Source organism: Astyanax mexicanus, chromosome 9 (genome assembly GCF_023375975.1).
Source record: "Astyanax mexicanus isolate ESR-SI-001 chromosome 9, AstMex3_surface, whole genome shotgun sequence".
NCBI classification, from domain to species: domain Eukaryota; kingdom Metazoa; phylum Chordata; class Actinopteri; order Characiformes; family Acestrorhamphidae; genus Astyanax; species Astyanax mexicanus.
In genome coordinates, this window is record NC_064416.1 from 44,882,089 (window position 1) to 44,895,563 (window position 13,475).

General features: G+C 38.6%; 1 protein-coding gene across 1 annotated transcript in view; it reads right to left on the reverse strand.

Annotated features, from left to right (window-relative positions):
• pde8a (phosphodiesterase 8A) overlaps positions 1-13,475 on the reverse strand; it is a 104,645-nt gene that overhangs the window by 35,674 nt on the left and 55,496 nt on the right. Inside the window, exon 3 of the mRNA XM_049483417.1 lies at positions 652-842. Coding sequence (XP_049339374.1) covers positions 652-842 — 191 coding nt within the window. The remainder of the gene's footprint in view (positions 1-651; positions 843-13,475) is intronic.

Here is a 13,475-nt window from a genome sequence, read left to right on the forward strand (position 1 = left end):
AGTTTTCAGTTAAAAAAAAAAAACCAGAATTTGAGCAGCTTATGCAAATCCCTGCCCCTGGTAATACCGCATACATAGGTATTGTTTTAACACAGTATGAAAAAAGTGGCCTAGCATGAATTCACATTAAAAAGCCACTAAATCCATAAATCTTATTTTTTTAATTAATAGCTGAAATGTGTTCCTTTAATGTAATCAAACATACCAGTCCTGCTTAAAATTTTCATAAACATTTTCTAACCTTTAAAAAACGCTTTTATTGTGGTAATTTCTGCCTCTGCAGCGCCTTCTCATGTTCAACTGTGCTAAAGGCGGGAATGGCGAGGATGATGTTTCGTGTACTTTGGTACGCAGACACATCACAATATGCAAATCAGTCAATCAATACCACCGCCTCCCTGCTGAAGTCCAACCAATTGGGTCTCACCGCTATCAGAGGCACACTGCTGCAGCACTGCCAATCAGCTCCCCCTCCTGCCCTGCCCCTAAACCCATACATCATCCAGCGCCCCTCGCAAAGTACCCCTCCCAATTTTTTTTTTGCCTTTTTTTTTACCTCAAATCAGAGGGTTTAGTGCCCCTTCAACATGCAATTATCCATGCCAAAAACACTCATGTAAGAGAAGGAGAGCAGGGCTCCTTCAATATTACCGGCAGAGAGCTTCTGCATCGAAGTTTCTGGAATGTCTGTGGTCGATGATGATGAGGTCATGGTGCTTCTCCAGAAAGCTGTGCAGTGCAGACTCGGGCGTGCGAGCCACGCTCACCCTGAAGTTTGCTCGCTCGCATGCCCAGCAGAACCCACTGCTCTGGCTGTCCTCTTTGGCAAACACTAACAGTACCTGAAAGAAACCACACAGAGAACAGTCCATCACACATCAGCTTTCACAGCCAATCAACACAAAGCAGCATAAATCCGTTTACGAGCGTTTCTGTTGTTTAGTGCTGAATTACGCTCTAATTCTACCTGCTCTTTTTTATGATGCACAGGGAAGCAAACCAGAGCTACTAAGATACTTAGAGTATAGGTATAGGTCTCTATTATTTTTAAGCTACATTATCTTTGTAGCTCCAGTGGTCACTCACAAGTGTCGTACAGGTGCATCTTAAAAAAATTGAATTTCATTCGATGAAAACTCAAAAATCAGTGTATCAGAAAATTAGGATAATATATAAGACCAATTGGTACTTTTGACAGTGTGGGCAGTGTGCCAAGTCCTGCTGGAAAATGAAATCTGCATCTCCATAAAAGTTGCCAGCAGATGGAACATTATCCTTGTTGCTTCAGTGTTAATTGGTGAGGTAAAATGTTCCATCATTTTTTGCATACATTAGCTTTACTAATTAGAGTGCTAATTGGTTGGGTATGATATTCTATTACTAGTTACTGTAGTTTGGTTTATTTTGTTTTTTTGCAAAGCATATAAACACACATAAGAAAAGGTAAAAAAAATAAATAGATAATAAAGAAAAGAAAAAAAAAAACACATCCTATATCTTGCATTTAAACAATTAATGAAAAACGAAAATGTATAAGCTGAAGCTTTACCTTATTTTGCCTACCCTTTTTACCTAACTTACGTAACTGTACAATATTTACACACACACACACACACACACAAACACACACAAAACAACAAAAAAATATATAAAAATCATTAAGCATCCATTAATCAAGTTCACAATATATAGACAGCTCATTTAACACTTATATATTTGTTTACCTCCCTGTTTTTACACATTATTTTAAATTTGTTTTAAATTTAGTTAGCCACAACAAACTTGTAACACAAGTGCTAATTGAAAGGGTATAATATTGGGCTGAGCCACATATTACTTGGTACGCAATAACAGCTGCAAAAATGTTGGATATTGTTATTGCAGAAATACTGTGATATTACTTTAGGGCCATGTGTGCCATTAGGGTACAGGTTTTCACAATGTTCTTATTTCTCATTATACTGTATATCTACTAGAGACAGACTATATCTGTCCAATATCATTTATATTACTTTAATCCTGGACTAAAGCTATTTGGTGTGCATTATAAATATCATGACATTCTGGATCATTGACTTACTTTTTGTTAAAATCTGGTGAGAACCTCAGTTAGGGGTGCGCCACATATTGTACGTAACAATATCGCCAAATAAAATGTAATATTCATTTTGCTGCAGTAATGTGTTCTTGAAATATATATATATTTTTTTATTCTGATTGTGTTTGTCATATTGCTGAGAATATAGTTGTCACAGAAACACACTAAAATACCGTATTTTTCGGACTATAAGGCGCACTTAAAAACTTTTAATTTTCACAAAAATTGACAGTGCGTCTTATAATACGGTGCGCCTTTTGTATGGATTTTACTCGTCAGGTTGTAAGGAGCAGTAAACACACACTCCGTGCAGCGTTATAGAGAGTTTCAGTGCTATACAGAGTCCAGAGCCGTGCAGCTCCGAGGCTGGAGCAGCAATAGCATTAGCTAGATGCTAACCGCTAAGCTAGCTAGCTTATTCACTGAGATCAGTATTATCTAAATTTTACTCGTCAGGTTGTAAGGAGCAGTAAACACACACTCCGTGCAGCGTTATACAGAGTTTCAGTGCTATACAGAGTCCAGAGCCGTGCAGCTCCGAGGCTGGAGCAGCAAATAGCATTAGCTAGCTTATTCACTGTTCAGAGATCAGTATTATCTAAATTTTACCCGTCAGGTGTAAGGAGCAGTGAACACACACTCCGTGCAGAGCAGCAATAGCATTAGCTAGATGCTAACCGCTTAGCTAGCTAGCTTTTTCACTGTTCAGAGATCAGTATTTTCTAAATTTAGCACTTTTAATACTGCTGGAGCAGTATTATTAGAGTTAGATGCTAATCGCTAAGCGTTCACCGTTCAGAGGTGAGTTATCGGCCTGTAAGTCTGTGCTGCTTTGCCTGGCTAGCATTAGCTAGATGCTAAGCGCTAACTCTCTCAGAGGTGAGTTTTATCAGCCTGTAATCTGCTTGTTTACCGTGTTAAAACAAGCTACGGGGGACGAATCGCTAGCTAATATCTCACTGTCTTACCAGAACACGCAGGATTACTCAGTGTAACGCTGTCGTTTAAGTTTGGGTTAACTTTACTAGTTTAGGTGACTAGCTAGCGTGCTAGCGGATAGCTATGCTAACGCTGGTGCAGCAAGCCTTAGTGGACATCTGGAAATCTAAGCTTACTGTAAATAAACTGAAGCACGTTACTCACCCAAATAAACAGTTTTCAGGAGAGGAATCTGTGTAGATTAATATCCAGCACTCGTTTGACTTTGAAAGAGCTAGATTTATATATACTGAGACGCTCCACCGGCAAGCGACCACCCCCGGTGGGGGAAGGGAAACATGGCGCCACCCCTGTTCACTTTGATATAGGCACCCTTTCTAGTGTCACTTAACGCGCCTTATAATGCGATGCGCCCTATGTATGGAAAAATAGAAGAAAATAGGCGTTCTTTGATAGTGCGTCTTATAATACGGTGCGCCTTATAGTCCGAAAAATACGGTAATGTGATATTATTTTAGGGCCATATCCATATTCATAGCTCATACTTACCTACATTAGCCTTGTAGCTCAACGGCTAATAAGTGTGGTATAATTTTTCATTGCTAGTTAGCTATGAACATTAGTCTCATAGCTAAATTGCTAATCGATCATTGCGGTAGATCATTGAAATATTAGTATTTAGTATCATGCTAAAAGGTATACTGTGGTCAGGCTGTACTGCAGTCCTTATAATGGTGCGCTAATGTGGACTGATTTGCCAAAACTAATGCTAGTGTCGTAGTACTCAAGTCTGGTTTCGAGACCAAAAACAAGAGGTCTTGGTCTCGTCTTAGACTCGAACTCATTTGAAATCAATCTTAATATTACCAGGGAGAGAATTATAGCTATCAACGAGCGAGCTAACCTTAGTGATGAGCTAGCTAACCTTAGCGACAAGCTAGCTTAGTGATGAGCTAGCTAAAATAATAATATTACTGGGGAGAGAATCATAGCTATCAACGAGCGAGCTAACCTTAGCGATAAGCTAGTGTAGTGATCAGCTAGCTAAAATACTAATGTTACAGGGGAGAGAATTATAGCTATCAACGAGCAAGCTAACCTTAGCGACAAGCTAGCTTAGTGATGAGCTAGCTAAAATAATAATATTACCAGGGAGAGAACTAAAAGCTTGTTTGATGGCTTGTGATCATTAATGTCTGGTTTCAGTTTGGTAAAATCAAAGAAACTCATTGTTTATAAGTGATCTCTTTTTTTCCATTTTTATAAATATAAATTAATAAAATGTGTAGATTTTTTTTTATCTGTACCTAAACACATGCACAGACACACACACACACACACACTCCTGGCTTTATTCTCTGTCTCTCATCATGCATAAATGGGAACAACTCAGAGCTGAGTCACTCTCACTCACACACACACACACACACACACACACACACCATGCAGGGACTAATCATGTGCTCTCTCTCTTTCTTTCTTTCCCTCAGACCCAACGCCTTAACACAGCAAATGACCATAGCACAGGCTAACCTTAGATAACAGCTTAACTTCAAGCTAGCGTAGTGCATCTTGGGTAACAGGTATTATCCAGGCCCTAACACTAGATCAGGAGTAAGAGCAGCAGACTGTGCTGTAACTTTTACTCAGTGCAGTGGGTGGGATCACTCTCAACACTGTGGCCTGGCTTTAAAGCTGATCTACAAACCTTTACATGCAGAAACTGTATTTGCAGATTAAGCTTAAATATTTGATTAATGCCAGATCATGCTGGTCAGTCTATTCATTGTTCATGTACCTTTTCACTAGATTTTGTGTGGAAAGTGTTGAAAAGTATTGTATATTCATTACTCTGTAGGTAGAAGTGTGGATACTAGGGTTTAAAATACTTCTGTAGAAGTTTAAGTATCAACACAAGCTTTTTACTCAAGTAAAAGAGTAAAAGTCCTGAAAGTATAAAAGTAAACGTGATGTAACAGGGAAAAAAATGTCATTAAGGACAAAAACTAAGCAAACTTCCGACAGGCTGCAGATGAGCACAGTGAAGTGTGTTAGTAATGATTTTCTTGTTGACTTGTCTTGGTGAATGTGCTCCCAGCTCCCTTGAGATCATTTCTTAAAGAAAAAAGACTCATTTATGTGCCTCATGGGCACATAACCAGTCTGTGGGGGTCAGAACTATTGCTGGATTGCAGAGGATCAAATACTTATTCATTTAAATGTATTTAATAAAAAAAAAAAACCTGAACTTTACTGAACTCTACTCCTTACCTTAAAAAAAAAGTCTCGTTACTCCCGTCTCATTTCAGCTTGTTTTCATTCTGGATTCTCATCCTTCAATAAAACCCCTATCCAGATAAATCTCTCCATCCAGATAGAGTGAATCTGATTGTGATTGGATGTAGAGAAGTAGTATACCAGTATACCAAGTAAACATATACCATACCAAACCCCCCCCCAACACACTCCAGCAAGAACATAGCAGACGTATGTAGTCTAGTGTGAAGATGATCCGTGCAGAGACTCAAGAGAACTCCAGATAAACTCCAGTCCAACTAAACTCCTTTAATATATTTACTATATTCTACTAAAATACATTCATTTACAATCAGCATATATGCAGCTGAAAACATTTATCTACAATAACGTTTTAATATAACATTATAGTCAGAAAAATGTGTTTTGGGGAGGGGGGGGGGGTGTAGTGCACTACAGGACTAGGCTTTTGTTCCCAATGCCTTTACTTTTTCCTTTACTTTTAAGTAGTTTTGAAACCAGTACTTTTACTTTTTTACTTAAAGAATACAAAGCTTAAGTTGATTCTTCTAATTCTACAGAAGTATTTTGAACCCTTGTATCTATACTTCTACCGACAGAGTAATGAATGGAGATACTTTTACACCTCTGCAGAGATAAAGCTTCATCGATCTTCTGAAATCAGTTCTACAGAAATGATTCAGATTTACTTTCAACTTTAAAACTAAGCATCAGTACCAGGCTTTGTGTGTGTGATTTGTAGTTACAACATCAGTGTTAGAATCACTGTGAGGTCTTGTGAGTGTGGAAGGTAGATTAGCAGTGTGTGCGCGCGTGTGTGTGTGTGTGTGTGTGTGTGTGTGTGTGCGAGAGAGAGAGAGAGAGAGAGAGAGAGAGAGAGAGAGAGAGAGAGAGAGCAAACGTGTGTGAGCTGTGAGGACGGGTGACAAAAACAGGAAAGGGAAATCACTTGGTTTCATTTTCCTACAGTAATTAAAGAACATCACTGAACACACACACACACAACCTAGTTTTATAAATCTACCAGAAACAACCACAACAAAAGAGTGTGAGGGGGCTGAGCTAGACTGTTTATTACTGAAGGTCTCTTCACATGTGAAGATTCAATAATGTTAGCTAGGCAGTGCATGAACTTTAAAGGACCATTAAGGATTATAATTTCTGTAGTAACTCATAACATGATCAGCATGTAACATTAGATATTAAAGAACCATGCTTTGCGTTAATCAGCAGAGCTTCAGCCAGTGTTTTCTTATTTGAACTGTGTTGTACGTCACGTAAATCTGTGGGTTTTATCCTCCATCTCAAACTTGACCACCGCCATTCCCTTAGTCCCATTTCCACACCCTGGGTTGGTATAGACAACGGCATGCAATCAGTGTGCTGTAGCCATGGAAACGCGAGAGCAGGCTATTTTTCGAATGGACAGGTAATCACTGAGCTTCAGTTAGGTTGCTAACCATAGCTGGGTAATTTACCAGCACAACTAACATAGGAGATACGGGCATACAGCTCTGAAAAATAATGAGAGACCATTTAAAAATTAAAAGGGTTTCCTTGCTTTTACAAAATTGAAAACCTCTGGAATGTAATCAAGAGGAAGATGGATGATCACAAGCCATCAAACCAAACTGAACTGCTTGAATTTTTTGCACCAGGAGTAAAGGCATAAAGTTATCCACAAAAGCAGTGTGTAAGACTGGTGGAGGAGAACATGATGCCAAGGTGCACGATAACTGTGATTAAAAACCAGGGTTATTCCACCAAATATTGATTTCTGAACTCTTAACACTTTATGAATATGAACTTGTTTTCTTTGCATTATTTAAGGGTTGAAAGCTCTGCATCTTTTTTTCTGCAAATAAATGCTCTAAATGACAACATCTTTATTTGAAATTTGAGAGAAAAGTTGTCTGTAATTTGTAGTATAAAACAACAATGTTCATTTTTCAGAGCTGTATATTCACGAATTAACTACAGAGTAAGACTGGCCTTCGGATGTCACTGTGTGTCAATCTGGCAACCCACATGAGCTTTAGTTGTCTAGGGAGGAGCACAAAACTCTATGCTGTGTTTGGACTCCTGTAGCCATTTCACACACTTGATCACATTTATTATGATTATTTCTTTAAATACTTATAAAATAAACAATACACAGACCGAATCACAGACCTTGAGAGACGTAACGTAATGTAAAGACATCCTACCAAATATATCATATCAAACAGCAGAACCCGAAATATCTAACCAGCATTCATATCATTCTGATATCAAAAATCGGCCATTAATTCAGCACAGAACAAAGTGAGCAATTAGCAATCATCACCAATCTGCTATTTTGGACTTCATAATAAAAGGCACAGGTCAGATTATTTAAATTAAATGGTGTATACACAAATCATTGACTGTACTTGCTAAAATAATAAAGAACATCTATTTTTTATTCATTTGTACTATTTTATTTTGTTTGGAGTTTGATCAAGGGGTCAGTCCAAAAATGCCAAAATTTTTGGCATTTAGTCAAAGTCAAAGTCAAAGTGGTTTTTAATTGTCATTTCAGCTATATACAGAGTACACAGTGAAACGAAACAACGTTCCTCCAAGGACCATGGTGCACATAAACACAGTGTAGACAGAACAATAGTGCAACAGTACAAAAGTGCAGACAGACAATACAACACAATACAGACAAAGAATAATAAATAACAAGACAGTGTGCAAATTTTGCAGTGTGCAAAAAAGACCAGGTGAGGTAGTAATTACTCTATTACACAGTGTGCAATAGAGTCCAGTGAGGTAGTAGGGTTTTTAGTGCTTTCCATTTTCTGGGGTAAGTGGGGTAAGAGTGTGTGTGCATGTACAGAAAAACCATCAGTTCAGTCTCTGCAGTTAAGGAGTCTGATGGCTTGGGGGTAGAAGCTGTTGCAGAATCTGGTCGTGCTGGACCGGATGCTGCGGTACCTTCTTCCCGAAGGCAGGAGGGAGAATAGTTCGTGTGAGGGATGAGTGGGGTCATTCACAATGCTGGTTGCTTTGCGGATGCTGCGGGTGGTGTAAATGTCCGTGATGGAGGGGAGAGAGACGCCGATGATCCTCTCAGCTGTCCTCACAATACGCTGGAGGGTCTTGCGGTCAGAGACGGTGCAGGTCCCAAACCAGGCAGTGATGCAGCTGCTCAGGATGCTCTCAATGGTCCCTCTATAGAAGAGTGTGAGGATGGGTGGAGGGAGACGGGCCTTTCTCAGCTTCCGGAGGAAGTAGAGACGCTGCTGGGCTTTCTTGGCTGTAGAGCTGGTGTTCAGGGTCCAGGTGAGGTTATCTGCTAAGTGGACACCAAGGAACTTGGTGCTCTTAACAATCTCCACAGAGGACCGGTCGATGTTGAGTGGAGAGTGGGTGTGTTGTGCTCTCCTGAAGTCAACAACCATTTCCTTTGTCTTGTCCACATTCAGGTGAAGGTTGTTGACTGTACACCAGTCTGTCAGCCGCTGCACCTCCTCTCTGTATGCTGACTCGTCGCCTTTGGTGATGAGACCCAGCACGGTTGTTGAACTTGATAAAGCTGTTAGAACTGTGTTTTGCAGCACAGTCATGAGTCAGCAGGGTGAACAGCAGAGGACTCAGGACACTGCCCTGGGGGGCCCCCGTGTTCAGTGTGATGGTGCTGGAGGTGCTGCCCCCGAACCGGACTGACTGGGGTCTCCCCGTCAGAAAGTCCAGGATCCAGTTGCAGAGGGGGGTGTTGAGGCCGAGCGAGCTTAGCTTCCTGGTGAGGTTCTGTGGGATGATGGTGTTGAATGCTGAACTGAAGTCTATGAACAGCATTCTGACGTAAGTGTCCTTCTTCTCCAGGTGGGTGAGGGAGAGATGAAGGGTGGTGGTGATGGCATCGTCCGTGGAGCGATTGGGACGATACGCAAACTGCAGGGGGTCCAGTGAAGAGGGCAGTTGTGTCTTGATGTTCCTCATGACTAGCCTCTCGAAGCACTTCATGATGATGGGTGTAAGTGCAACGGGACGGTAGTCATTGAGGCAGGACACTGTGGACTTCTTCGGCACGGGGACGATGGTGGTGGACTTGAGGCACGTTGGGACAGTGGCGCTGCACAGGGAGATGTTGAAGATGTCCGTGAGAACATCTGTCAGCTGGTCTGCGCACTCCCTGAGCACTCTGCCGGGGATGTTGTCTGGTCCTGCAGCTTTTTGTGGGTTGACTCTGCGCAGAGTGTTCCTCACAACCACTGCAGTTAGGCACAACACCTGCTCGTCCGGCTTGGGCATGGTCTTTCTCGCCATCGTGTTGTTTTGTGCCTCAAACTATTTAATAATTTACTCATTTATTAATTTGCTCCTCAGCTACATTTCAACTGTATTGTACAGATCAAAATACTTTAATGGTGAATGTGATTAAATATGTTTAACTAATTAAATTAATAAATATTAATATTGATTAATGATTAATATTAATTAATTTAATTAAATATGATTATTACCAAAAGTGCAAGTAATTAAATAGTTTTTTTTTTGTTTGTTTGTTTCAGCCTGACAAAAACAATTACAAATCTAAAAATAAAAAATTGTGAATAAAAAAAAACACTAAAAAAATTCATAGTGCCCTACTGAATAATAAAAATTAAGAGGCATTTGTGCCACACTGTGCAATATCAGCCAAAAAGAAACAAATCCACTTGGAAATGCACCTTCAGTCACAGCCATTCATCCTGCAGCAGTTTAGCCCCACCCACTCAGCCTACAGCACTTTAGCCCCACCCATTCATCCTGCAGATATATATGAGGGGCTTTAAATGAGACAATATGACAAAAATAGAACATCCCTGCCTTTAAACGTCAGTGCTGCCCTGTGGTCAGTATTTAAAGTTTATATGGCCTGATCTCTGAAGGTCAGTGGCCTTTCATCTCCTTTCATCTGAACATTCCCCAACTTTTTTCATGTTTACTGATGACCAAGCAAGATTTGTGTGTGTGTGTGTGTGTGTTTGTGTGTGTTATTTACGCTCCACAGAAACACAGCTGATTATTTAAAGCAAATTTTGAAGCAACACTAACACATTTCTTTCAATGCAACAGTGACTAAACTTTGTATATAAATACATATAGAAAAAAATCTGATTTAAAGCAGCGATTCTTAAGATTTTTCTTTTAAATTGAAAGCAGTAGTGTTACTACGTGTAAAAAAGAGAGAGTGTAAAATATTGTAATCAAACAGCATCAGTGTGCTTCTGATACCATTCCTGCAAAAACGCAAATATTCATTCTGGTAGGTCATAGGACCTTTTTTGCTTAATATAAAAGATTCTGCTGCTTGCCTGAGCAAACATGGTGCTGCTAACGCCAGGTTCACACTACACAATTTTGCCCAGCAAATATTTGGTATGTTAGATATCTGACCCGGTCGGCGACTGGGAGTCAGCAGCAGCGGCTACATACTGCTAATGGAATCACAGAGAAAGAGAAAACCACGAATCCAAAACACACCCCCAGCATTACCAGAGCTGATTATGGAGAGTCTGACCACTTCCTGCCCCGCTGTTATATCAGTAAATGAGTGTTAAATACTAAAGGGAGCTCACGAGTGAGTTCTCTATGAATGGGGGTGAATGGAGCTAAAAGCTAAAAAGAGAATAATGTATTTTACTTAAAAAAAAAAAAAAAAGCAAACCACGCTGTTTATTTCCGTTTATCTACAGAAAACAAAAACATCTAATTATTTTGACATACTAAGCCATTATTTTGAGATAGTAAGTCATTATTTCAAGAAACTAAGTCATTATTTTGTGATAGCAAGTCATTATTTTGAGATACTAAGTCATTAATTTGAAATTCTAAGTCAGTCTTTTGAAATATCTTTCTTTATATCTTGAGACACTAAGTCATTATTTTGAAATACTATCCCAATATTTTGAGATACTAAGTCAGTATTTTGAGAAGTCATTATTTTGTGATACCAAGGCATTATTTTGAGATACTAAGTCAGTATTTTGAGATGCTTTCAATATTTTGAGAAACTAATTTATTATTTTGAGATAGCAAGTCATTATTTTGAGATAGCAAGCCATTATTTTGAGATACTATCTTAATATTTGACATACTCTCAATATTTTGAGATAGTAAGTCATTATTTTGTAATAGCAAGTCATTATTTTGAGGTACTATCTCAATATTTTCAGACACTAAGTCATTACTTTGAGATACTATCTCAATATTTTTAGATACTAAGTGATTACTTTGAGATACTATCTCAATATTTTTAGATACTAAGTCATTATTTTGAGATACTATCTCAATATTTTTAGATACTAAGTGATTACTTTGAGATACTATCTCAATATTTTTAGATACTAAGACATTATTTTGAGATACTATCTTAATATTTTTTAGATACTAAGTGATTACTTTGAGATACTATCTCAATATTTTTAGATACTAAGTCATTATTTTGAGATACTATCTCAATATTTTTAGATACTAAGTCATTATTTTGAGATAGCACGTGTGTTTGCTGTTGGGGACAAAAGCCTCTGTTCTCGGTCTCTGTTCAGTCTACTAGTTTCTCAAAATAATGAGATAGTATCTCAAAATATTGACTTAGTATCTCAAAATAATGACTTACTATTTCAAAATAATGAGATAGCAGTTTACTTAGTAATAATGATAAAATAAATGTGCTGGATTGTTTTATTTTTTTAGGTGGCAGGAATGGGCTTCCGTATGCATGTTCTGTGTGTTGTATTTAAAGGTGAAAAGCATGTTGCTAAGAGTGTAACTTAAGAGCATGAAACCCAAAAACAAACCCCAAAAAAATACAATAATTACAACAAACAGGGGGTGTGGAGGACGACAGGAATGTCAACTTCAAATGCTTAAAACTCCAAACGCTTGCAGGCCTCCTTCACAATTTTCCATGTAACAGTGTGCAAAACACAGCCTGTCTAATGTGCCTGAGTCTAATATGCCAAACAAGGGGTGTTTTTCAACCAGCTGAAAACTTTGTAAAGCTCTGCCTGTGCCTTCCAGTCTCAGACACTTAATCTGAAGAACATTCTCCACACTGCGCCGCCTGAAAACAGCTTTATACACGACAATGACGCAGAAGAGACTGATACACAGCTAGCATTGGGACAGATTAAATACAGAGCTTTTTGACACTTCTGTGTTCATTAACGCAAAAGAATAAATAAATAACAGGGTGCTGTAAAAATACACCAATAATGCACTAATTACACCCTCACCAGAGTTTATACTCAATCAGGATTAAACTGTATAATTCAGTCCTCTGCTCATTAGGTGTTATTTTAACCAGCAAATCAATAAAACCAGAGTTAAACTAAACTGGAGTGACCCACCGTTCATCCCAGCATTCACTTCGGTTCAGTTTGAAATGCAATTAAAATTTAAACAATGATTAAAAACGCTAAACTCAACATCAGCATTAATTCCTTTAGCATTTATTGAGATGATTTTCAGTGAGGACCACAAGCAGTATGTGCTCGTGAGTAGTTTGATGTGTGAGTGAATGGGGAAAAGAATGAAGCTCTTACAAGGCATGTTAGTTTTGCGTATTCTACATACGCAAGACTTTAAGTCAGATATGATAAAAATATTGAGCACTCAGAGCAGATTTCCAAATTATCTTCTAATGGGATCTGTAGCAATGTGCAATAATCATAAATGTACCTCATTAGTGCCACTGAAATCATGGATGCACCTCAACAGTTCTATTCTAATCATACGTGTATCTTAGTTGTGCTATTCTGGACATAAATGTACATCAGTAGTGCCACTAAAATCATAAATGTACCTCAGTAATGCTATTCCGATCATAAATGTGCATCAGTAATGCTATTTCGATCATAAATGTACATCAGTAGTGCCACTAAAATTATAAATGTACTTCAGTAATGCTATTTCGATCATAAATGTACATCAGTAGTGCCACTAAAATCATAAATGTACCTTAGTAATACTATTTTGATCATAAATGTGCATCAGTAGTGCCACTGAAATCATAAATGTATCTAAGTTGTGCTATTCTGGTCATAAGCGTACATCAGTAGTGCCACTAAAATCAAAAAGGTACATCAGTAGTGCCACTGAAATCATAAATGTACCTCAGTAGTGCTATTCTGATCATAAATGTACA